General features: G+C 39.9%; 1 protein-coding gene across 1 annotated transcript in view; it reads left to right on the forward strand.

Annotated features, from left to right (window-relative positions):
• Positions 1 to 27,347, forward strand: part of ZZEF1 (zinc finger ZZ-type and EF-hand domain containing 1) — a gene marked incomplete in the record, with an annotated part of 3,903,331 nt that overhangs the window by 2,818,889 nt on the left and 1,057,095 nt on the right. Inside the window, 1 exon segment of the mRNA XM_044082903.1 lies at positions 1,822 to 1,894. Within this exon segment, the coding sequence (XP_043938838.1) occupies positions 1,822 to 1,894 (73 nt within the window).

Here is a 27,347-nt window from a genome sequence, read left to right on the forward strand (position 1 = left end):
ATTTTTAAAAGGCAAACTGTGCAGAGAGACTGTGTTTAAAAGAAATACACACTTTAAGTGATTGAAAATAAGTACTGCCAAGACTTACAGAACCATGTGTTGGACAAGTGATCCACACACCCTAGAGATCCACTCATTTATACTGCTGCTGCATGAATAAAGGACTATCCAAAATGCATCTTCTCCTCAGTGAGACCCCCCAGTAAAAAGCACAACTTAAGTCTTGCAGGAGCTTTCTACCCTTTGTAATTTCCAAAAGCGATATGCATATTTATCAAGCCTTGAGATATAAGACTGAAGGCATGCAACTGCAGGGATTACTGCTGGAAGACAAGTACTAAAAAGTTATGAGGCTTCCCAGTGTGCCGTTCCCGCTCGTAGAGCATTTGAACAGCCAGGCCAGCCAGAAATACGTGTACGATGCGAGCCACTCTTGAGCTCATTTCCAACAGGCTGGTAGCCCTGACGGAGCTGATGTTATTGCACACACGATGACGTCAACTCAGAAAGCACAAAAAATAAAAACAAACTTGTAAAAAAAATCGGAAATGAAGGGGTGCCACTCTGGAATCGTGGCACCCCATTATTTAGACCCCAAAACCCTGTAAAAACATAGTAATTTGGTACGGTTGGGAGGTATGATCTGAATTGCCTAGACATAGTAAGCCTTTTATAAGTTTCATGCTATCGGCTGCCAAAAACGCTGAATATAAAATGGAAATCAAAATCTAAACCAACTGTAATAAAAGTCTTGAATATTGAAAGAGAGAGAACTTTCTTGGCAGTGGATCCTTAGAAAACTGAAGGAACAAATTACATGGAAATAAATGGAATTTGTGGGGAAAATGCATGCAAAATAATGTTCAGGTGGGGGGAGAGAGATTTAAGGGAAGGCAGGATTTCAACAGTTTATGAATTAAATTCAGTAATTTTATGATTTGAGTAGTAATTGTTAAACAAGAAAACACATATATGATACATAAAATGCATGAAAATGTGTAAAATGTTTTTTTTTTCTATAACTGTGTGTGTACCCAAGTCATTGTTTAAATGGTGTGAAAGTAATGAATATGTTTATATGAATTAAAAAAGAGAGAAAAGAAAACCTTGCCCCATGGCATAGAGGGATAATGTCTTGACTATAACCTATTCAACCTTTGTTCATTTAAAGCAACTAGACTGAAGATGGGTTTGAGTAGCTGACATTGGCTTGCCCATCCTGGAGGAAGGGAGGTATCATCAGAATACTGCATTGGTGACATCTCCTAGAGAACCAGTGTCTCACTGGCAAGGCTTGTGCCGCGTGTGCATAACTAGGGGTGATATATGTAGTAGAGCACCTGAGTGAGTCCCTGTAAATGCAACAGTTGTGTGGTTTGTCATGCCACTACAGAAATATGTAGTTAGATTGATCAGCGCAACCATCTGAATGGCCCACTCTGTACAAACCCTACCATTAGCATAGGACATCATTGGCAAGCTTGGACCTTGGGAATAAATGGGTTGTCACCACGGGGAGGGGATGGGCATGGCTATCATTCTGAAAATGGTAAGCTCAATAGCAGAGAAGGAATAGGTCACAGGACTCGTACAGTGTAGGGGGCATGGTGTGATCTGGGAAGCAGTGTATTGGTGAGCGCACCCTGTGTGTCCAGTCTGGGAGAAGTAAATGGGTCAGTTAGGTGAAGGTAGAGGAAGTCACTGGGTAAGTCAGGATACTGGGGAAAGGCATTAAAGAATAAGAGAAGTATAATTTTACATGAGTAGTCTGTTTTGTTCAAAAGGTAATAATCTTGTATTGTGTCTTTTGTTGCTTCATAGGAAGAGAAGAGCAGCAGACCACCACCTTCTACAGAAAACACTCTTGACGCTGTGACAAATGTACCTGCCAATGGTATGTTTATATTTTTAAGCAGTTTTGTACTACCAGCACTTAGAATGTGAATTGTCTCATTCTGTAGGACTGTTCGTGTAGCGCAGCTATGTGGAGTAGGTTAAATGTTTAAAAGACATGCAGAAAAAATAAGCTGGTGTTGCATATGCATTTTTACACATTTCTTCTGTTTATAGCTCTAAAAGTGCGTCTTCATAGGAATACTTTGATTTTTACATGAAGTGTCAGAGGCATTATTCTGCCATAAAGGTACTCCCAGCATATTGCTAGGAGTATTTGTAATATGCTGAAAGCAATTTGTTAAGATGCGTAACAAGAAAATTCGATTAAGCATCTAGTTAAACCATTTAGTTGTAAAACTTGTTTCTTTAAAAGTCTAGGATGTCTTTATATGAGAAATTCTGTCTCAGAGTGAGCCTTGTTCCTGTAAAATAGTCAGGAAATAATGGCCATTTCCATATCATAGGGTGGAAGCCCTTGTTATGACTCAGTAGACCCACCTTTGAGTTGCAGCCCATGCATTGGAGGAGTCATTGTCTGAGGGGAAGTAAAATAAAAAAAAAAATGGTTATACATCATTGCTTAGTAGAGGGGAAGGGTCATCTTACATTGAGAGAGAATTTTGTTTCTAGTACCACAGGTAGACCTGACAAGGTCACGTCATGTATTTATATCTGTCTTCCTGTGGTGAACTGATCAAAGTGAAGTATGTAACATGCTGAGCTTGGATTTTAGAAAGTGCATTATCCTAGTCCTGCATCTTTTCCACTATTTGTAGATAATTTCAGGAAGGAAAATTTACTTTAACTTCAGACACTCAGAGGTGATAGATCATCATGGTATTTATTTGCAGAACTATAGAGCTGGTTAGCTAGACACCTCTAAAGCTGTGTATCTTTGTCTTTCCTCATTAGGAATATACCCTTTTCAATGATTTGGAAGGAACACACTCAGAATGAGGGTGATACTCTCCCTACCTTATTCTTTACTAGAGAATAAAAATACTGATGGAACCCATCCCATCTGTTAACATAGATCTTGGCTGGTCACAATCATTGGGTAAATAGGTAGGTTAATGCCCTAATGAGCTATCACCTTTGAGGGTCTGATGTTAGAATAAGTGCTGCGCAACTTTCCTGTTTTCTTGCAGAATACATACAGAAATTCAGACAACTCATGGTCTGCTCCATGTTGTAGAGTGGTAAAGTCTTGATTGTGAACCAGATAAACTGGATTGAATTAATGCTTAGATGATGGAGGACACAGCAAGTGAGCATAGGAGTTTTGCATGTAGTGGCGAAAAGCGCTCCAATCTCTGTTGCATCAGAATTTTACTGCATGTGTGTGTTTCTGGCATTAGATTGGGAACATGTACTTGACAGGGACAGTCTGATGTTTGCAGCTTTCATGGCATATTTGGGGAAGCAAATATGGACCTGAGGCAGTAGTGTGTGTGCTCACAGTGATGCCGGTGTGCAGTCAGCCATTAAAGGGCAGAGTTAGGCCTATAGAAGTGCCCATTAACTCCTCATTATTATTGTCATGGCTGCAGCGTGTTGTGTAAATGTTCATCGTTTGACCACTGCTGCAGTAGCCTTAGCTGTATGGATTATATCCTGGTCAGAACATACATCAGTCAGCTTCCAAAGCTTAAGAGCACCTTCCATGTTCCAAGACAGTTGACAGCTCAAGTAGAGCTGTAGAAAATCAATGGTCTGTGTTGCAAGCCCTTCAGAGCTTTCTCGACACCAAAGAGAGCTCCTCTTAAGGACATTCGAGGATCAACAGTTGTCTGGCTTTTCTCCATGGCTGGGCAGATAAGTTCCCTTGGTGTGAAAAAAAATCCACATTTTATTTTTTGACATAAGCTATACTTTTTTTCTGTAAAATAAGTGTTTCTGTTCAAGGAGATTTGTGGTTATTGGACTAAGAACTAAGCAAATGGAGAAAGGAAGTTTTGCCAACAGGGATGACTGCAAGTAGGGGTACAGAAAATAGGCAAGAGGACATGGAATTTCCTGCAGAAAAGTGGCAAGAAGCCAAGTTATTGGGGGCAAATAATAAGAGATGGAAAGGTAATAGAGTGAGATGAGGCCAAGAAGAAGTTTGGACTGCAGGTAAGAGACTGCCTTTCCTACCAGGGATTGATATCAGAGTATAGGCAAGGAGTAAGGGACAGAGGCGTACTAAGTGAAAGGCCTACTCTGATGTAGTTTTTAGGCAAATCTAGAACAGAAGCTGCTTAACAGCTTATTATTATTATTATTATTATTATTATCATTATCATTATTATTGTTAAGGGAATAATTAGTAGAACAAATAAAATGCTGCATGATAACCTTAAGAAACAATCAGAGGAGGTTAGATAAGATTGAGAAGCGAGACTGGAAAAGCAATTTACAAGGGAACTGTGGGAGGACTTCTGCATGTCTTAGAAGTATGCAGTAAAACAAGAAGGCTTAGGATTTTTATTTGGAAGTGTTTGCTTAGATATTTTTCTACCTTATGATGACTTCAAAAAATTTTTCCTCAAGTAGAAATCTTGGAGGTGTGATCGGGAAGAAAGATATACCAGAGATACCTGGGAACATGTTTTTTAGGAGTGTAATGGGTTGGCAGATTAAAAAATTCCCAACACAGTAATCTATCAGAATTATTGTGGGAGCAAATGACTGAAGCTAAGGAAATGCTTATTTTGAACTAGGACACAGGATCTGAATTGCCTTAAACTGTAAAGCATTATTATTTTAATTATTTTGGTTGCCAAAAAAAGCAATTCCCAGAAAATGGAAATCAAAATCTATGTAAACTATATTTGAAGTAGTAAATATTATAAAAGATGCAGAAGAGCTGAAATGGGAAGGAACAAGTTACATAGAAGTAAATGGAATTTGTTGGAATAATACTTGCAGAAATAATGATCAGGAGGAGGAGAGATGTTTAAGGGCAGACATAAATTGAATGATGTATGTTATGTTGGAGTGAAATAGAATTGTTATAAGGAAAGAAAAATGTGTCTGTAGTTGAAAAATGTTAATATTGTTTGTTTTCTCTTCTTTAAATTGTGTACCTGTCTTAAGTGGGGTCTACTTCACTTCACCTACAACTCATTTGACTGACTTTCATTTCACCTAGACCAAATCACCTAAAGTTCAAATTACCGACAACTCATTTGACTGACTCTCATTTCACCGACAGCTTACAATGCTGAATTTCAACATACTTGATTTTACACCATAGACATGCACACTTACAACACCAATGACTAACTCTTTCCAGAACGTAAATACTACTTGCTTACCCTGTTAACAGAATCCAAACAATATCAAACCAAACTAGGGGGGATATGCCCCCCAAACTATATATACTAACTTCAGGATCGCACTACAGTGGGGAAAAGGGCATATACCTTTTACTTGCCTTAGAGTACTCTACACACTGCCACTACTGCTGGGAATGCACAAAACATCCACCATATTACTTTAGATTCTTCCCATAAAAATGTAGAGCGACATATTCACATTTAGAAACACTGCAACACTACATTCTATATGACTATCGGTATTCTGACAGTCAGCACTAAAAGTTACAGTAATTCTTTTAACACAAGCAAGCCACAGTTGCAGGGAAACCCGCATCATGTCTATAGCTTAAAAGTCTGTGAAATGAGTCAGTCAAATGAGTTGCCGGTAATTTGAATTTTAGGTGATTTGTTCTCGGTCAAGTGAAAGTTAGTCAAATGAGTTGTAGGTGAAGAGAAGAAGACTTCTTAAGTGGTATTTTAATAAAATGTTTAATAAAAAAGAAGGTTTCTGGTACAAGAGAAAAAAGTTTCATGGTGGACCAGTCTTAGATCTTCCTTTTCTCAGTCAGTGTATAGAAATTTCCAAAGTTCAGAAAGTTATCTGTCTCTTCACAACCTGCTGTTACTTATTCACGCTTACAGTTTTTGGTAACTCTAGATGTAAAGGATGCTTGTCACATCCCTATAGCTTCACATTTCAAATTTTGAAGTATTTCTATGTTTGGATTATACTGTCAGCTCTATGCTTTACTCTTTGGGTTATCCACTGTTCCAAGTAATAGTCTGTTGTAGACTGCAAGGTATTCACATTTTCTTTGTGTAGATGACTTGCATATGTTTGCAGAGTCTTTTGCAAAGTGTTACGAATCTCTCACTTAGGAAAGTAAGAGATCTTTTTCACAGACTGGGTTTTCAGCAGAACATTAAAAAGTCCCATTTGTCTCCTCCTCACAAGATTGTTTTCTTGGGGTATTTGATAGCTATTTCAGGTCAAAGACATTTTCTTCCACTGGAAAAAAAGTAGATCTATATCTGGATCTGTTTCTGGGTTTATATGCTTAATGCAGGACTTCAGCAAACAAATTTGTCAGGATATTAGGATTCTCATGGCTTCCATTATTCTCATGATTCCTTTAGACAGATTCTACATAAGAAAGATTCAGTGGTGCCTAAAAGTTTTGGAAATTGTAAAAAGGGAACTGCCACTTTTATCTGAATGCAGATCTCCCATGTTACCTTCCATTTCCACCACAGTCTGTAACCATGGAAACATCAGACTTTGCTTGGGGAGCAGTGTCCCTGGGAGTGAAGGTGTAAGGTCTTTGGAACAAAAACATCAGATCAAAGCACATAAAGGTAAGAGTTGTTGGCTGTCGTAAATGCTGTCGACTGTCTCAATTATCAGTGGTCACAAAGTCTGTTATAAGTGATTAGAGACAACACTGGAGTGATATGATACATAAATTGAAGACTCTTGATCCTACCTTCTGTGCAGATTAAGTATTGTAGTCTGGGTTATAGCAGTTCAGCACAATCTCACTCTACAGTCGTCTCATCCTGACAGAGCAAAACATGGTGGCAGACAAGCTGAGCAGGACAGACCCTCAGGAATGGAAATTGAATCAGGAGGTCTTCAGGATTTCATCCAGATGTGAGGACACCTCAGGGTGATCTTTTTGCCACTATTCACAACAAGTAACTGATAAATTTTGCTCCATGATTCCTTGCAAGCAGGCTTGGAGAAAGATGCATTTTCATTTCCTTGGACAGGAATGTTCCTGAACGCTTTTCCACCCTTTCTTCTCATGTCTAGAGTCCTTCTGAAGATTCAGATGGACTCTCCAAAGATCACTTCTTGCCCACTCAAAATGGTTTTCAGTTCTTTTGGAAATAGCAAAAGGTAATTACCACAAGGTTCCTCATAGACTAGACCTACTCTCACAAGATGGGGTTTGTTTGATGCACCAAATTAGTAGAGTTTTAATATCTTTTAGAGACCTATTTTCTGAGGACATACAACACGTTTTAAAGACAACAAAGGAGCTTACTGCTAGGAAATGGCATATTAGTAAATGGAAAAGGTTTTCTAGTTGTACCAACATAAGATCCAAGACCCTTTTAATGTTCTGCAACATTTCTGTGAGCTATCTGAATACTGGTTTCTAACACTACCAACTTTATTCAGTCCAAAATTATACTGGACTGTATAAGTGACCATCACCCTATTGCTACAACTAAACTTATCACTTACCTTTGCAAAGAATATACTTACAAAACAGTACTCAACCTAACCAACTTTAATCAGCAAACCTTCATAAACATATTGAATACCATTAATTGGTCTTTTCTTAAATACTTACACTTTGATGAAGCAGCTCAAAAAAATCCTAGACACTTTAAACAGCTTAGTTACCTCTAGAAACAGAGGACTCAAAACTAAATGTACTCCCTGGCTGTCTGTCAATACTAGATCTCTTATGCAAAAAAGGAATAATGTCTGGGCATGCTACTCAAAACAGAAGACAAAAAAAAAATCTGCAACACTTTAGAGAATTAAGAAACGAGTGAACTCGGTTAAAAAAACATGTTACACAAAACCACAAAATCATCACAGAACTAATCCAAAAACCTTCTGGCAAACAAAAAAAAAAATTTACATCTTGGAAATAATTCTTCCCCCCAACCCTCCAGTGAAAGTTCCTCTTCCGATATAGCGTCTCAAATTAACTATTTCATCAGCAGTATTGCTTCCCTTACTAAAAATTTCTCAGCATTTCCTCCTTCTGTCTCTTATCGTTCATTTTTCTGCCTCTCAACTTTCTCACTTCAACCTGTACCCACATCCTTTAAGTCCCTGTTAGGCAAACTCAAGCCCCCCCCCCCCCCCACACACACACACACACACTGTTGATAATCTTCCCAATGAATATCTAAGAATGGTAGCAGATTTGATAGCCTACCAAGTTTCTGTACTTAACAGATCTGTTAAGGAAGCCTATGTCCCAATCCTGTGGAAATGTTTCTTCATCCATCCTCTCCACAAAGGAGCCACTTCTACGGACATATCTAATTTTAGGCCCATTGCTATTCTGTCTCCACTTTCTAAAATCCTATTAAAACATGTATCCACAAGCAATTTATTAAATACCTACTTGACAACAATCTTCTTTCTCCTACTCAACACAGATTCAGACATGCGCACAGTACTACCACCACTCTTCTATCCTTTACACAGTAAACAAAACTTGTGATAGTGATAACTTTGCATCATTTCTATTTTTCATCTATCTAAAGCTTTTGATATGGTTTCCCACCCCAAACCCTTGTGTCTACTGTCCTCTCTTGGTTTAACTGAAAATACCTTACAGTGGCTCACCAGCATCAGTCAGGCAAATGGAATTCCAATTTCTCTTCTTCTTTACCTATTAATACTGGGGTACCCTAAGGCTCAATTCTTGGCCCACTCCTCTTTATAGTTTCATTAATCATCTTCATTCTGCCACTAAACAGGCAACCCTTATCCAGTATGTTGACAGCTCCACATTAATCTGCTCCTCTAAAAATCTTATTCATCTGCACAATATAACTCAAAATACATTTCATTCTATTGATTCCTGGCTCTCCAGCAACCATCTCCTACTCAATCCTTAGAAAACTAAACTTCTGCCATTCCTACCCAAACATTTCTCCCCTGATAACTCTAATTGTACTATTACTTATCTTAACAGTACTACAATTGATGTTGTCTCACACACCACGTTGTTAGGCGTAATAATTAACAATCTTAAGTTTGCATATCAATAACAACATAAAAAAGACCCATCAAAAACTAGGTGTGTTGTATAGAGTTAAAAATTTCATCACCAGCTCTACTAAAGTAACTCTTGCCACCACTTATCTCTTACCATACCTTCTTTACACTTTCCCCATTCTAACTAATCTTCACTCATCCCTTAAACTAAACCTTAATCAATGCTACAATAAAATAGCTAAATATACCACTGGACTTCCACTAAATTCACACCATTGCTCCACTCTCAAAACCCTGTATTGGCTCGAACTACCCCACCTGATGACTTTTAATCACTAATGCTAACACACACAAAATACTCTGCAGCACTTCTTTTTCACAAACATCTGCAGTACTGCAACATTATGGTCCATCTCGTGATTTACGTTCCTCACACATGCACCTTCTGTTTATAAACCACAAAGATCACATGGGATTAGTCTGTATTCTCCCTGTGTTGCCAAGACCTGGAATAGTATTCCAGAATCAGTTAGATTAATGCCTCATTGCTATTCCTTCAAATTTCATGTAAAAGAACATCTATGAATCTTTGCCCTTTGTAGTATTGGTTTATATTCTTTGTAAAAATGTTACTTTGTAATCTTGCTAACGTGTTGAGGTTTCCTCCCCAGACCTCTGCTGAAAAATGGGCACTTGCCCAATTGGACTTTCCTGGTAAACAAATATCAAATAAATAAGTCATCTGGCCTTTCTTAATCCTCTGTCAAGGTTAATTTGTCAACCATTTCAGCATATCTGCTCATCAGACCCATTTCAATGTATTATTATGGCAAAATGTTTTTGAAAGGGGTCTTATATACTCATCCACCTTAAAAACAGGTAGCTCCTCCTTGGGATCCTAACTTTGTTTTGAAAAAAAAATACTATTGCTCCATTTGATCCAGCTCATCAGGCTGATTTCAGCTTCATAACTTGGAAAAACGTTTTACTGATGGCTCTGAATTCTGCAAGAAAAGTACCTGAGCTGCAAGCTCTCACGGTGGGTTAAATTTAGCTCATTTTCCATAGAGATAGCGGTTCCTTAAAAAGTAATCCTTGATTTATGCCTAAAGTGGTGTCTTGAGTTTGCTTTGTGCCAAGCTGCCTGTCTCCCTGATAGATGAACAACTACGTCTGAAGCCTGCTGTTCAGCCAGGAAATTCTTCTATCCACCAGTTTTCTTCTTTTTTGGTCAACGTTTTCTTACCTCCCCCTCCAAAACACACACTTTTTTTTCTTCGAAAAGAAGATGCTTGAGTAGCAGAGGAGAAGCCCAAGAAATGACCAGAACAATCCGAGGAATGTTGGATTTAAACTAACTGCCAGTGTGAGAAGGTAAGGAATGGAAAGAAGGATAACTTGGTGAAATTAGTGCATAGTGAGATAACTGACAAATATTAATCCTACTTAAACTAGTGGGAAAAAAGAAAAACATCGATTTTTATTTGTGCCAGTCAGAAGAAGCTGAGGTTTGAACCCAGAGAGCTGGTATGATGACAGTGTGACAACTGAAAAGATTAATAATAGAAGTGAACCTAGTAACTAGTGGACAAACCATGAAGAATCAACCCCACTATTTGCTGTTTAACTTAAATGGGTTGGAGAATTCAAACGTATGAATGGTAATCTGTTTTTTTTTCTTCTTCCATGTGGTTATTGGAGCCGTCCCCGATGCCTTTAGAAGCTGTGGATCCAGGGCACTAACTCCACCCCTACCCGTTATCCCTGTCTTCCTATAAAATATCATAGATCTCTTTTGCCACCTGTTCAAGTAGGATGTGTTTTTGAGGGCTCTGAAAAATTGTTTTACAGCTAAGTAGTTAGTTTTTTCTCTGTGCCATATTCATTTGTTTCTTTTCTCTTTCAACTACCCTACAAATGTCTGTATGAATCTTTAAAAAAAATTGACTTTCTGTATTTAGTCATAATCCCCTAGTGTTTACTTAAATCTTTTTTATTTGATATATATATTTCTTGGTGTTATTTATATAGTTGGCTAGTGATTAGGATCTTTTTGAATTCTGACAGGACTATTCTGTGCTTGGTTGATACTTTGCCTTTCCCATCATAGCAGACAATGTTCAGAGATTCACAAAATGTGTGGCATGCTGCCATAAGATCCCACCGTCGGACCTGCATTCTGTTTGTGTTTGACTGGGGGCAGCTCATCTTAACATTGAATGTGAGGCATGTTCCTCCTCTGGTACCAGTGCCCTTCATGTCTATAGGGACAGAGTAGTTTTAAATGTTCTTATTCATCAACAAATAGGAGCAGTCCACCCAGGCTTCAGTTTTCAGTGCTGCTACTCCTATCTTCCCAGCTAAAACAGGGGAAGAACCTAAACAAAAAGACAAGGACAAATCTTAAGAGAAAGAAAGGAAGAAAGACAAGTCATCTGAGAAGAGGTCATATAAGACCAGGAAACGGTCTCATCAGAACACTTCGTTCTGGCACCAGAAATTCCTCTACAAGTGGATTTGACTCCTCCTTGGTTTTGAGCCACCAACACCTCCCTCTATTTTCTTGCTAGAGCTGGTAAGTGTTATGCTCCATTCACCTTTCTTGCAGGAGAGGCATTCATCAAGATCACCTTCAATGGCTTCATCGTCCAGGTCCTTTTGATTATCAAGGAGTCTTACTGCAGATGTCGACAGGATAATATGGAGGTTCCTTCAGATGTGAATTCAGCTAGGGGTTCTATTCAGGTCCGGTTGGGGGAGGTTGTTCCTAAATCTCACTCTGATAGTGAGGTAGTCTCTGGCTCCAATCTCCACCTAGTCTTTCAAAAGGGTTCTTGCTAGGCCAAGAGAAAAGGTGTCTTCCACATGCTTGAATCTGTCTCAACACTTTTTGGACATTGCATTTCCCTGTGTATATCCAGGTTGACAAGTACAGTCAGCTTCATTCAGTCTCTGGGTTGCTCACCATGTGAGTTCCCAGTCTGGCCAGTCTCCAGAAGTTCCATTGAGGCAGGTTCCCAGGAAACAGACATGTAAGAGGAGACATTTAGAATCAAAAGAGACATAGGTCATTTTAAACCCATTTTACATGAAGAAAACATTTCAAGTGAAATGAGGACACATGATATAGAAGAAACAATAATAGATAATTCTGATTCACACAGAATACAAGATGTAGTTGAGGGAAACAATAATAAGTTCTCAGAAGCACTGATTATAACATATAGTGAAGACTTCAGACTACTTAAATGGATTTTTGAAAAAAAACTGGGCCATATTAAATGAAGAAGAAGAGTTTAGAAACATATTAGGTGTCAAGCCATGTATTGTTAACAGGAGAGAGGAAAATTTAAAATAATTAATCCAGTATAAAGAGAATTATAGTGAAAGTGTCCTGCATGGCATGAGGAGGTGTGGTGCATGTAAATGGTGCCACAAAATAGAAATTAATAATGAATTTATTATAAGAAACAAGAAAATATATGATAAAAGGAAAATACAGTTGTGAATCTAAGGCAGTGGCATATTTAAATGCAAATTATGTTTAGCTTTTTACATAGGAAAGACGGAGAGAAAACTCTCCCAACATGTATATGAGCATGAGTATGCCATTAGAAAAATTAATTTATCTAATGCCTTGGCAAAGCATGTAAAAGACCATCCAGGGCACCAATTTAGCTACATCATTATTGACAGTGTAGTCATAGATGATAAAAAAGCATGGGGCTTGTTATTAGAATTGAGAGAGCTTGAATGACAAGTAAGGTTACAAGCATACAATTGGCCAGGAATCAATGAACGGAGTTCTGCAAGTCCAATCTTGAAACTTAACGCATTAAAAAGAAGTAAGATAAAATAAATGTGTTTCACAAAGGAAAAAAAATAGATAATTTGTAATGAATTTAGAGTTGAATAAGGTTTTATATGCATGAATGGGGCAGCATTGTGTTTTTTTAAAACTGAATATTGCTTTAAATGAAATGTTACTTGACTAAGAGGAAATGATGTCACTATAAGGAAATGCATTTAAAATGGAGGGAAAATGTTAAAATGATGTCTGAAGAAGTTTAATATTCATTTAAACGAAAGCGTTAACATTTTAATACAGTTTTATTTTTGGAATAAAGCTTGCGATCATTTTATACTTCTAAGTGGTGGTTCGTCTTTGTGGATTTAGCTGACACGTTGCCTGCTTTTTTGTTTTTGTAAGTTTATCAACGCAGATATGTCCTTCTGCCTTATGACTGGTCCTTCAGTCATACAGTGGCAAATCAAATTTTCAGCCACTGGGATCAACCATGCTGTGACCTTTTTGCTTCGTACCTAAACGAGTGCAGCAGTTACATTGCCTAATCCCTCCATAGAGATAGTCACTTGAGAGATGCTCTAGTCCACAGTTGGCTCAGGGATCTCCTATATGCCTTCCCTCATTTTCTCCAATAACAAAGCTTGTTCAGAAAGCAAGAAGTAAGGCCAAGGTAATCTCATTGCTCCTTTCTGGATCCAGCAAGTTTGGCTCCCTTTCCTTTGGCCTTATCTAGTGTAGCCTCTTTGAACCTTGGACTGACGTCCAGATCTTCTGACTCACCCATCCAGGCAGCCTCTCACCTGGACCCAGAGACACTGAAGTTAACCTCATAGTTCCTCCAATTTTAACAGTGGCTAGAGATGTCATGGTTTATACTCACGTGGCTCATATTTTATTAGTTTCTCAAAAATTGAGCTCCAGAAAAGTTTGCCTTTGCAAATGGAAGATATTTTCTATCTGGGCAGTCTCTAAAAGGATAGTTCCCTTTTCAGCTCCTCTCACTTCTATTTTAGAGCTTTCTTGACGCATCTTTTCCAGTCAGATGGTTATAGCTTTTCTAAACATTTCAAAGATGTGTCTGAAGAGAACTCCGTTATTGACAACTCTAGTAAGGGATCCTGCTCCTCCATGGGACATAACTTTCATGCTTCAAGCATTAACAAAACCCCTGTTTCAACCAGCATCTACAACAGACTTAAAGTATCTCTCTTAGAAGACCCTTTGCCTGGTGGCCATCACTTTGCCTAAAAGAATCTCCATGTTACTAACACTTTCTTGTAAACCTCATTACCTGAATTTCCAGGAGGACAGGGTTTCTTTGAGAACAAATCCCACGTTCATTCCAAAAGTGACATCTGGAATGAACTTTAATGAAACCATTAATTTACTAGTAGTATTCCCAAAATTTTCTAACAAAGGAGAGTATACGCTCCATTTATTAGATGTTGACAGACAACTTGGATTTTATCTTAAGACTAAAGATTTCAGAGATCTGATCAGTTTTGTAGCTTTCTCTAGAGCCATGTTAGGCCAGTGTGTGTCTAAAGTCAGACTGTAAAAGGTGGCTATTAGATTGTGTAGTGTTTATCTTTGAAAAATCTGGTCTCTGTTTAACCAAAAAAAAAAAAATCAGCGCATTCAGAAAGATTTGTTGCTACTTTCAACTCTTTTATATGCAGAGTTCCTATAGATGAAATTTGTGCTGCAGCAACTTGGTCCATCCTTCTTCACACATTTGTATCCCATTACAAGCTGGATGTGCAATCAAGATTCCATACATTTTTGGGCTCCACCATACTCGAGAATATCCTCCTTGATACCTTCTAGTGTGTATGGCAGCTAGGCTATCTGTCCCAAAGGATGAATTGAATGAAAAAAAAACAGCATCATTTACAAAAGCTATGTATTCATCATAAAATATCTGTGTTGTCTTTTCATACGATTCGACATTCCTCATTCCTTCCCCCTTTCAAATTTCTCACCTGGTGCTTTTGTTTGATTGAATGGTCCTAACCAGGAACCTTGTTATTACACAACTTCAGTTGATTGATTTTTCTTCAGGTCATGTTTTAGTATAGAATTTTAGGTGTTATCTTTTATGAGATGATAAAAAATTGTTTATTGATAAGTAGGCAACAGTGATCTGAGGTATTTTGGAGTTAGAAAGGAATTATGGATAAGGGAGGAGTAAGAACCCTGGATCCAGTGGTTCTAAAAGCGTCAAGCTCTGATCAGGCTGGATCCAGTGACCCAAAAGTTGAAGAACTGGATAAAGAGAAGAGAAACATGGCTCTGTTATTATGGTGAGCACATAACTTATTTTTTTGCCCATGAAGAAACTAAATGAAGGAGTGAACTGCAAGTATTTTTTTTTTCATTTTAAACATATCCTCGTTAAGAAAAAAAGTTTAGTATTTTTGTAAAGTATACAGTATTTTGTGCAACAATATTTTAATCATAAAATCGGAGAGCTACTCCTTTTTGGGTGTTATTTGTCATGATTAGTAATAGGTAAAACATATCCCTCTAAATGTAATAGATAGAATGTAGGATGAAGTAACTGTTAAGTTTTAGTTCAGATGTTTAGTAACAGTGAGACAGGAAAAACAATCCTTAAGGAAAGAAAAAGTAACTTATTTACATTGTGAGATGGGAAGAAAATATGGGATGTAGAAGGGCAACGTTAAACAGTTTTGCGGTTTGTAGCTGTTGGTCGGACAAAGTTATCGGTGTGTATGAAATTACGTACATAAACATGCAAGTCCATAATTTCTTTTTGATAAATATGAAGTTAGACAACTAGATTAAATCATTCAGACTAAAAAAGGATAGTGTTTTTCTTCATTTCGTCAAGTTAAACATTTTTAAAAAAATGAAAGGAAGTGAAGAATGGAATATAAGTGGTAGTTTTACAGTTTGTTGTGAAAGCATCAGCATTTTTTTCATAAGCAGATGTGGCTTAGGGGAAATAGATTTTCAGATGCAGAACTGGTCTACTTGAAGTTTACAGAGCTGAACTGTTGCACTCAAAGAAAATATAAACTGAAATACTCAGACAATTCACTGCAAGTGACCACTTCAGTGAGTCTGCTAGAAGGTTAGCAATTAACTTTTAAAACTGCAATAAAATGTAATTTTGAGAAAATGTAAGGTATAAAAAGGTAGTAGAAAGAAAGAGGGTCACCGAAGCAATGGATGAAGGCAAGACTGTGCACAAAGATAACTTCAACCTAGCCAAGACTTTTGATAGAAGACCTCACACAGGCATTATAGACAAGTTCACTAAATTAGGTATAAACCCTTTTTATCACCCACTGGATAGTCAGCTGTCTCACTGATGGGACCCAGGCGGTCATAATAGGTGAGGCCACTTCCACCAAGAGGCCAGTCACTAGCAGAGCCCCGCAGGGCTTGGTACTAGGCTCTTCTTTTTTGGCATCTATTTCTCAGAAGTGGAAGCAAATGCAGAACGTTTATGGCTGACTAAGTCTGCAGGTGATTGCAAGCTGGGGGTTATCAGTGACTGCCCTTCAGACACTAGAATTCTTCAAGAATGCCTGTCTGTGGTTACTAAATGGTGCCCAAGTCATGGTCTTAAACTCCATGCTAAGAAATGCATAATTTTACCCTTTGGGTAGTCAATCATCCTAGCTAATTACCATGTTGATAATATGCCCCTAATAGTTAACCTAGTGGTCAGGGATCTAGATATGCACGTAGGCAGTAGCCTTACTTTCAACCACCAAGTGGCCACAGTGGTGAGGAAGTCCTTTTATGTTGCACAACTTATAAGTAAGGGCATGGCATCTAGTTCCAAAAACGTGATTATCCCACTGTACTCTGCCCCCATCAGACCAATCACAGAGTGCAGAGCTCCTTTTAGTGTGTACCTGACCAGGCATGTGCAGCAACTAGAGTGACCTCAGAGGTTTCTTACAAAAAGAATACAAGGCGTAACAAAACTGCGTTATGCAGAGCACCTTAAAGCTCTTTCCCTGTACTTGTCTCGTATAGATTAGTTACAAGGCGTCCACTAACCTCAGGCTTATGAATCTCCTGCATATTCGTAAGTCAGACAGTACCAGAAATACAAGGTCTAAGGACCTAAATTTTGTCTGTGACTTGAACTGAACCTGCTGGAAAGACAGATATGGGTCTCAGAGACTGCCCGTCCTGTGGAACAGGCTTCCCATCTATGTAAAGCTGAGTTTGTGTATTACCCAGTTTAAGCACAACCTAGACTATTGATTGGATGGAGAGTAAGAACTTCATACCAGGCTTAACATCCATGCCCCTTGTGAACAGAGGTGGCTTATAAACTGGCCCTCAATTTCCTATTTGGATACAGGATGTCGTTCTTTTGGGAAAACTTGGCTAGGCTTAAAAGGCCCTTAGCGTGTTAACCTACTAACACTCTACAAATATAAACAGTATTAAAACTGGTAGAATCTCCCCAACAGCTTTAACTTTAGAATGTACTTGATGTAAAGTCACAGAATTATTTTCTGGAAGTCAGTGCACTTTTTCAAAGAGCCAATTATTAACTTAGTGGTCAACTGAAAATAAACAGATTGTTGTTCACAGCTGGGAGGGGAATGCAGGTAATATTTAAGCAGTAATGAACTTAGTACAAGCATGAGCAGCCGCTTGTGGTTTAGCAATGGTAACCTTTTCCCTATAACCACAAGCCTAGCAGAAGATCACAGCATGATGCCACCCAGTCATTCAGAATCTGCAGCAGCAGAGGTTACCATGTTGCTAGAAGAGAGTAATCGAGCGGGTTCCCTAAGACCATTTAGATTCCAGAGTCTATTTCAGGTTCTTTTAGCACCCAAAATGATGGGGAACCTAAGACCAATTTTGGACCCGAGTCATCTGAAACAGTATGTAAAACAAAATTTTGGACGCCAATTTTCCAGCTGGGAGCCAATCACTGTCAGTACAGTGCACTGCCATTTGGTCTCACCTAGTGTTGCCACCTGTTTTTTTTTTTCTGGATTACCCAGATATCAAGTCAGTTGTCTGGAAAACACTGTACAAACGTCTGTATTCTGTTTCAAAAAAAGAAACCGATTGTCAGAATTTGTTAAATCAGCAGATTTACTATGCTTTTTTACAGAAAAGCATAGTAAATTGGCAGAAAAAAAGCATTGCAAATGAAAAAGAGGGCATTCCTCCTCACCTGACCTGACCATGACATCACGAAATCGGCAGAAAGTGGGCAGGGAAAGGGGAGGAGATGGGTGGGGTTATGGGAAAGGCTTGGCCTTGTCCGTTTTTTGCCACAATGAAAGGTGGCAACCATTGTCTCGCCACAACCCCCAAGGTGTTTACAAAGATCTCCATCTGCTAGGGTTCCAATTTTTCCAATACTTAGACGATTGGCTGCTCACTACTACGTCCAGGGATATACTCCTACAACATCCGTACCTTTTGTTCCACTTGCTACAGAATCCGAGTATAACAGTGTATCACACCAAGAGCTAGATGACTCCAGTATAACAGACATAATTCATTAGATTTCACTTGAACACTTCTCTACAAACAGCCAAGTTATAGATTACAGGGTGCTTTCTCTGCGTCTGGTTGCCACCCAGCTTATCCAACATCCTTCTCCTCTGGTAAGACTAGTTCTTCATCTACTAGGTCTAATGTCTTCGACAGTTGCTCTCGTACCCCTAGCCAGGTACCAAATGAGTGTTCTTCAGTGGACCATTTCAGTCCAATGGTCTCAAAACGTTCACCCTATCCATGACAGGATGTGTATTACTCAAGTATGCAAGAATCACGTCAGTTTGTGAATTGCTTCTGTATCAGTAAGAGAAGGCTGACTGTTTTGCCAGGCACAGCCACTAGCTACATTCAGTCATTACAACTGGGTGCGCTTCCAGGTGTTTCTGCAGTTATCTCTTCCTGATGCCTCTAGACGTCAAATATTGTTTGTCATATTTGCATTAATACCAAACCATAATACATACAAGGTATCAGAACATTTTGTCTCAAAGCATACATGATGGCAAACACAATTGTATTGATATTTGACTTCTGTCTAATGCAGCTAAACAGATATTGACTATTATTTGGGTACCTGCGTATTATCGCAACCACATTTCAGAACTGGCATACTTTGCTGCATTTCCCAGAAAACGGGTTTGTTAAGCTTTAAAGGGGTGTGTATGCAACCAAGTACTGATGTGTCCCTGACGGTTTGAGGCAGGGAGAGGGAAAAACTTCAAATGTTGGACTTGTGTTAGGCATGTGTCATTATTTTTCATATTTTAATAATTTTCATATTTCTCTAAATATCTCAACATTCAGGTAATACAGACATAAATGCATAGCCTCATGTGAACGCTCACAGATGTATGAAGAAAATCCTGCTTGGCAGTATGTGGTTACATTCATATCATAAGCTGTTTATACAACATTACAAAATTAATATTATGCAATGACACCCCCCCCCATTAATATTCAGAAATGTGCACGCTGATTGGTCAGCGTGCACATTGTAAATCAGAGTTATAGTAATGGAAAAAGGTCCAGTTGCCCAGACTTTTTCCATTACTATAACTCTTTAATTACAGCAACAGAGAACGCAAGATCTGCATTGCTTCACACTGTCTCGCTATGTTAAATGAGTTTAACATAGTGAGACAGTTTGTAAAAAGTAACGGACATCTTGCTTTCTCCGTTGCTTTTTTCAAAACTGTCTCGCTATGTTAAATGGGTTTAACATAGCGAGACAGCTTTTAAAAAAGCAACGGAGATTCTCCATTTCTTTTTTTAAAGCTGTCTCGCTATGTTAAGCCCATTTAACATAGCAAAACAGTTTGTAAAAAGCAACGGAGATCTTGCTTTCTCCATTGCTTTTGCCCACAGCTCTGATGTACTGCGTAGGCATACGCATGTGCAGTACATCAGAACTGCCGAAGAATACCAGACAGCTGTGGAAGGGCAGCAAGGAGGCATTATACAATGCCATTATTTAAGAAAAGTAATTATTTTTTTTCTTAAATAATGTCATTGTATAATAGCAGTAACCCACTTCTGGGTGTGGGTAATGCTGGATTTACCCACGGTTGGCTTTGTTTGGCCACTCGGGCTTCGCCCTCATGACCAAACCACACCAACCGTGGGTAAATCCAGCATTACCCACACCCAGGCATGGGTTATTGCTATATTCACCTTGCCTTTATTTTGGCTTATAAAATCGAGTTTAAAGCATGAAACTGAATGAATGTTAAAACTTGTGGTTCCAGAGATATGAATATTTTTTTCAGCTGTAAGGTGGGAACTTCAGTTTTTAAAGGCTCAAGCCGCACGTACTGGGAGTTAAAAGGACAGTCCAAGGATTCTGGTCACATTTAGAGTCCAGTTTCAACATCAGTGTGTTGGAAATGAGAGCTCTCCACTTTAACATTTCAGGTTTTTCAAGAATTCCTCCCCAAAGGTGTAGTTGCTTTCCTGACAGACATGGCAGTAGTCTGGTATATCAACAAACATGGGGAACCCGATCATATACTCTGTGCTGAGAGGCAATGAGTGTATGTTAGTGGAAGATGTCTAAACATTTTCTGTTAGCAGCACATGTTCTGGGGATGTCCAGTGTACTCGTGGACAAGCTGAGCAGGTCAATTCTTATGCCTCAAAAGTGTTCCCTCAACCAAGTAGTGGCAACTCAGATCTTCAGCTTCTGAGTCAACTTTGCTGTGACCTTTTCATTTCCTACCTGAACAACAAGTGCAACAGTTACTTTGCCCTGATCCCTCCACAGGGACAATCACCAAGTGATGGTCTAGTCCACAGCTGGCCCCCTAGGACTCCCCTATGCCTTTCATGTAATCCTCCTCAGAACCAGATTTATTCAGAAAGTCAGAAGTTGCAAGACCAGAGTAATCCTAATTGCTCCCAGCAAGTTTGGTTCCCCTTCCTGTGGCTTCATCCTAGTGCATTCTCCCTTGAAGTTGGATCACTGTCCAGATCTTCTAAGTTGTCTGTCTGAAATGCCTCTTCTGGACCAAAAGTCCATAAGACTGACTGCTTGTTTCCTCTAGTTTTAACTTGATGCCAGGCTTTCTGCTTCAGTGGTCCACATTATCTCAGCTTCTCAAAAACAGTCTACCAAGAAGATTTACCAAAGTAAATTAAAAAGGTTTTCCATTTGGGCCTTATCAGAAGGTTTAATTCTTCCTGAGCACCTCTCCCTTCTGTTGTAGAGTTTTCTTCAGAACTTTTTAACAGCAGATTCAGCTTCTGTACTAGCAATGTACAAATGGCTGCTATTTCCAGTTTTAAAGTTGAGCAGAAAGACACCTCCACAGCCATAGCATCTCTGAAAATTTTCCCAGGCCTTCCTAAAGGGAACGTTTTTGCTGAAACCGCCAGTTAGGGATCCTGCTCCTCCTTGGGATATCACAGTTTTCCTACAAACTTTAACTCACCCCCTTGCACCAGAATCTTCTGTAGACCTAACACTTCTTTCTTGGAAGACAGTTTTCCTAGTTGAAGTCAATTTGAGAGAGCTGAGTTTCTGAGCTACAAGCCCTTTTCTGTAAACCTCCTTATTTAGTTTTCCATAAAATACATAGTGGCAATAAGAAGTAACCTGTCCTATCTCCTTAAGGTAACATCCAAAGCAAATCTGAATCAGTCTATTGACCTACCAGTGTTCTTCTCAAGATACTCAAACAAGGAGGTTGCATGTTGCAAATCAGGTTCTTTCTTCATAGAACAAAGGATTTCAGAGTTTCAGACCAACTATTTGTTGCTTTCTCCAAAGCAATACTGGGGTAAGGACGTCTCGAAAGCTACCCTGTGAAGATGGTTGTCAGATAGTTTATTTTCTTTGCACATGCAAAAAAGTCTCTCTCTATTTTATGTACAAAACCCAAAGTGTATTCTACAAGGGTGGAAGCTACCTGTACATTCTTTATGAATAAAATTCCAGTTAATGATATTTGTACAACAACATCTTGGTCCATGGTTCACACCTTTATGTCTCATTATAAACTTCATGTACAATCTAGATCACGTTCATCCTTTGGTTACACCAGAATGTCCTTCCTTAAACCTGATCCGGGTGATTGGCAGCTTGGGATTCTGTTGCAAAGGTTGAATTGGATGAAAATAGACAACATAAGATACAAAAGTTGTGTACTTACCATAACAATAGAGCTGTGTTGTCTTATTTTCGTCCAGTTCAGCATCCTTCCTTCCTTCCCCTTTCCAATATTCTCATTGGCAGATATTGGTGACCAAGTAGACCTTGCGTGTGAGACCCCGTCTGTTAACAGCAGTCCACGCTGTTGTCTTTCTTTGTGATATATCTGGAAAACTCAATCTGAGGTACTAAGGTGGAGTGGAGAGAATTATGGGTATGGGAAGGAGTCAGAGCCCTGGATTTGAAGCCTCAGAAAAGGCGCTGAGGTTGGATCCGTTTGGATCCAATTACCTAAAGGTTAAATGGGATGAAACTAAGATAACATGGATCTGTCATTATAGTAAGTACATAACTTTTGTTTTTAGGGAAGAAGTTTTATGTGCAGGCAGCCTTCAGTTTAGTATGATGTATTCTGCTTTGAGAGGCAAAGTTCTGTTGTTGCAAGTGTTACGTAGTTCTGTGTCTGTTTATTGTATGTGTTAATTGGACAAAGTGAAGGTTTGTGAATTGCACTGGTTTGTAAAATGTGACAGAAGCTCATGGGTATGAAATTTCAGGTATATAAAAGCCTTTGTTAAACAAGTGTTCAAGGTAAGCATTAGCTGCTAATAAGATCTGTACCAAACGTGTTAAGCATTATTAGTGATTTCAACAATACAGTGACAGAATGGATGCACCATCAATTTTAGCAGTGAGTGTTAGTGGCCTTTCAGGCAGAGAAAAAAGCAGAGTACTGAACTACTCATGTATTAAAAAGGAATGGTCCAAATTCCCATGTTGCATGAGACACATTTAAGTAGAAATGAACATATGAGTTTGATAAAAGAGAATTTTCACAGTAGATATTTGGTAGGTTGTCCGTGTAAAAGGAAGAAGTGGTGGTGTTACATTGAAAGGAAGAAGGGCTGCAGTTGTGATGGAAGACAAAAAAAACAATAATGGAAGATTTATGGTATTGAGAGGATATTGTCAGAGAAGTATTTGCCTTGACATATATCTGTATGCCCCGTAAATCTGCATTTAAGGGGCTTAGAAAAAGTTTGGTAGAAATAGTAAGTTTTTACAGGTGGTGGTTGGAACTTACTTTTTATCATTGAAGATGCATCAGGAGGCCCTAGAAGGGAAACTCAAGTACAGAAGATAGATTTTTGAGGAAGAGATAACTGTGCTGGGGTGTGCAGAAGGTATATATCAAAGAAGTACATATAGTTGGTTGAAGGCTTTGAAAACCACCCCATAATGATATCTTGTCTTGCACTTAGAAGAGCTAAAGTAAAGATATAAGGGACTGAAGTGGAAAGCATTGACATTTCCCTCCATATTTATTAAATAGAGGGTAATTTGTGCATGGAGTAAAATGATGATGAACTAAAAAAAATTGTATGCAAGGGAGAAAAAGACGTAGGACAAGAGTAGTAAAACCTATTTGGAAGGACTGACAAAAGTTAAAATGTTACATACAAGGGGGGAGGCTTACAGATTAAAAGAGGAACAATTGGGTGGGATGTGCAGCATAGATTAGAAAAGCCTTGACTACGCCACAGACAGCCTAGTTCATTTAGTGGTTCATCTGCCTGTAGGAGCTGGTTGGGAAGGATGGGAGTGACTGCGAGCTGCCCATCCTGAAAGAGGAAAGGTGGCTCACCATATGAGTGACACCTAGCAGGAGCACTTGGTATTCAGATAGTGAAGTTCTGAGCCAGTCGTGCCCATGGTTTTATATTGTACTGCACAAATGAGGGGAAATTAGCATTTGGAGGCCCATTTCCCCTTGAGAGGCAATCATTACAGGCTTGCAGGAGCAGGTGCTTCCAGATGGAGCTGGGTAGTTTGTCACGGTGGACCAGCAAGTTGCTTTGCTGCCTACATCTCAGCTCTTTCCAAGGAATGGAGTGCTTATTGGAATTCTCAGGCAGGAATGATTGTGCAGTAAGGCTGAATGTTAGCCAAGGATTATCTGATTCCTTTTCCATCAGAACATAAGTAGGTACTAGGCTATCTGCCCGAAGGCATTTATAAGCCTAGCTGGAATGTGTTGGCTTTCGCTGCCCCCTTAGATTAGTTCCCTGTACCTCTGTCCAGCAGACACTTTCTGTTTCCCATCCACTCGTCAAGGTTTCTCTTGAAGAGGGTTAGCGAAGAGCTCTGCCTAATGTAGATTGGAATCTTGTTCCAGAGCATGGGAAGTCTCTGGGCAGGAATATATCCCTCTAGAACGTCCTATTTATTGTTGTGGTGAGGTTTAGATCCCTGGAGCGTGTGGCTTGAGGGGATATGGTTTTCTTTAGGTGGAGCATGTCCATCAATTCTGGGTTGGACATAGCCTTGTACGTTAGGCAGAGATCACCTCTGAGTAGGTGGTATGCAACCAAGTACAGCTGGAGTTTCTTCAGTTGAGCTGCATAGGGCATCTGCTTGAGGCCAGTGATCCTCTTGGTGAGGTACTTATGTGGGGTTTCCAGTTGTTGTAGGTGTCTTGTAAGGTACATTCCAAATGGGGCATTGTACTCTATGATGGGTCTGATGAGTGATGCGTACAGGGGCTCAATGACATCTTTCGATCTGGATGCAAACCCTTTTGTGATTAGGTGGGCCACATAGAAGGATTTTCTAACCAGTTTGGCAATGTGATTATCAAAGGAGAGGTTACTGTCTACTTGGGTCCCCAGATCCCTTATTACGTCTTCCGTATTTAGGGGGCTATGACCTTATGTGGTAGTTTGTGGGTACTTTGTTTTTTCCAAAGGGAATGACTATGCACTTTTTGGCATTTAGCTTGAGGCCATGGTTTTGACACCAGGTATCTGTCTCAGTGAGACCCTTTTTGGAGTATGTTTGTGTCAGCCGGAGATTCAGTTATAGCCCCTAGTTTGCAGTCGTCTGCGAACTTGGTCAGCCATAGTCCTCCTGTGCTTGCCTGTACCACTGAGAAGTATATGCTAAACAGGACGGGTCCTAGGACTGAGCCCTGGGGAACGCCACTTGTAACCGGTTTAGTGTCAGACCTAGCTCCCGCAACTCTTACCATGTGAGTTCTGTCCATTAGCCAGTTGGTGACGTAGGAGTTTATGTTCAGGCTGGTGAGCTTGTCTATAATACCTGAGTGGGGAATGGTGTCAACGGCCTTTGCGAGGTCTAGGTAGGCTGTGTGGACCACCGTTCCCTCGTCTATAGCCTCGGTAACTGTCTCAAAGAAGTCCACCAGGTTTAGGAGGCATTGTCTGCCCTTAACAAAGCCGAACTGGGTAGGGTCCATTGTTTGGAGGTTTTCTATGTCTCTGTTCATGAGATCCATGATGATGTGCTCCATAGCTTTGCAGACCAAGCTAGTCAGGCTTATAGGGCGATAGTTCCCGGGGTCTGTTGTGGCTCCACCTTTGTGGAGTGGAATAACTGTTGCTGTGCGCCACTCTGTGGGCACGTAGCCTGTGGAGAGGCTGAGTTTAAACAGTGTGTTTAGGTGAGGGGTTAGTTCATCTTTGAGCTCATGTAGGACGCAGCCTGGGACACCGGCCGGTCCCATTGATTCTGTGTTTTTGGCTTTGGAGAGGGCTGTTTTAACCTGAGTGTCTGTGATTTCAGAGGCACTACATTCTTCTGGTATAGTTGTGGGCCCTTTTGGGGGTGAGAGGCGGGTGAAGTTTGCTCTGAACCTGTCTGCCAGGATGTTGGCTATATCGGTCGGTTCAGTGTATTTTGTGCCATTCTGCACTAACTCTGAGCTGATCTGAGAGTTGCTGCTTAGATTCTGACATAGCTAAAGAATGCCTTGTGGTTATCTTTGGAGTCCAAGGCAATTTTTCTTTTGAAGCTAGCCTTGGATGATTTTATGAGGGAACGTAGTTTCTTGCTGATACTGATCACAGATGTCTTCCCTTCTTGGGATTTTACTCATTTCTGTACTAGTTTCCTCCTATTGTATAGCTTGTTTATGGCAGGGGTCCACCAGACTGGTTTCCTTTTCTTGGAGGAGTGAATCTTGGTTTTGTTTGGGATAGCACGATCCATGCATTCTTGTAGGTGCCCGTAGAGTGCATTAGTGAAGAATTTTGCAGCTTGGACTGTGTTAGGGGCTTTGAAACTTCCCACCTTGGTCTTAAGTAATGTGAAGTTTGCTTTTGAAAAGATTTTCACGGTGGTTTCTTTGACCGGGGGTGGTGGCGGAATGCGGATATCCAGAGTGATTAGTTTATAGTCAGATCTAGCCAGCGAGGGGTTGACCTCCGGTGTGGAACACCGGTCCCCCATGTTGGTGGTGGTCAGGTCCAATATGTTGTCACCGCTGGTAGGGATGTTGACCAGTTGATCCAGGGCGTTTGAGTTTATAAATTATAGGAAATGTTGGGCAAGGGAGTTTGTACTTGAGTAGTTCTCCCAGTTAATGTTTGGGTAATTGAAATCACCCACTATCAGGATGTTTGGTAGGACCTTTATGTTTTCCAGTGTTTCCAGGAATGTAGAGTGGGGGTCCTGGGACATGGATGATCTATAGAAAGCTATAATTTGAATAGCAGTTTTGCCTGTTGTTAGTTGCACGTGGATGATCTCTGAAGCATCATGCTGTGCCACTAACCTGGAGGTCTGGGTATCCTTGATGAATAAGAATACTCCCCCACCTTTTGTATTTCGGTCAAGGTTTTGTGGCTGAAATGTATGGTATGCATTGTAGCCTGATAGTGCTGGGGTGCTCTCTGGAGCCTTAAACCAGGTTTCTGTTACTGCACATATATCAATTTTCTCCATACTGAGGAGTGCCTCGAGTGCGTGCATTTTGAGGTTTAGACTTCTGGTATTGAGTAGCATTACCCTCAGTTTTTTGTTACTTGTGCTATTTACGGCATGGGTTTGTCTTTTGAGCCTTGCCTAAAAAAGGCAGTATGGGGGTGGCAAGAGCCTTGGCCAGTATTCGAAAGCCTAAGGTTGACAGGTGCAAGCTGTCTCTAGCGAAGTAGAGTGGCTTGACGAGCATGTCATCCCAGGCTGACACACACTGGATCCCCTTTGAATGACACCAGAAGCTTAGCCAATTGTTGGACCTGATCATTTTTTCTCTATACCGTGGTATCATTCTTGGTGAGGGCAGAATGCTACTCAGGGTCAGGGTCATACTGGCTTTGGCTACGTGATCAGAGAGCTCCTCCATGTCTCTTTTCATGTAGTCCAAGGAGGTATGGCTCAAGTCATTCATACCAACTTGGACAATGACAGAGTCATATTTGTACTTGTTCTGGAGTGACCTGAGTGCTTGTGTTATGTGGCGGATCCTAGCACCTGACAGGCAGCTAACAGTAACCTTCTCCTTGTTCAGCCTAGTGAGTGGGACGTCAGTGTGGCTGACAATAGAGTCACCTATTACAAGTGTGTTGGGTATGTTATTTTGCCTTAAGGGCTGTGATTGTGTGGCACACTGGTTTTGTGAAGTATGTGTTT

The sequence above is a fragment of the Protopterus annectens genome, chromosome 9.part0 (genome assembly GCF_019279795.1).
Source record: "Protopterus annectens isolate FY-2018-M chromosome 9.part0, PAN1.0, whole genome shotgun sequence".
Lineage (NCBI taxonomy): Eukaryota > Metazoa > Chordata > Ceratodontiformes > Protopteridae > Protopterus > Protopterus annectens.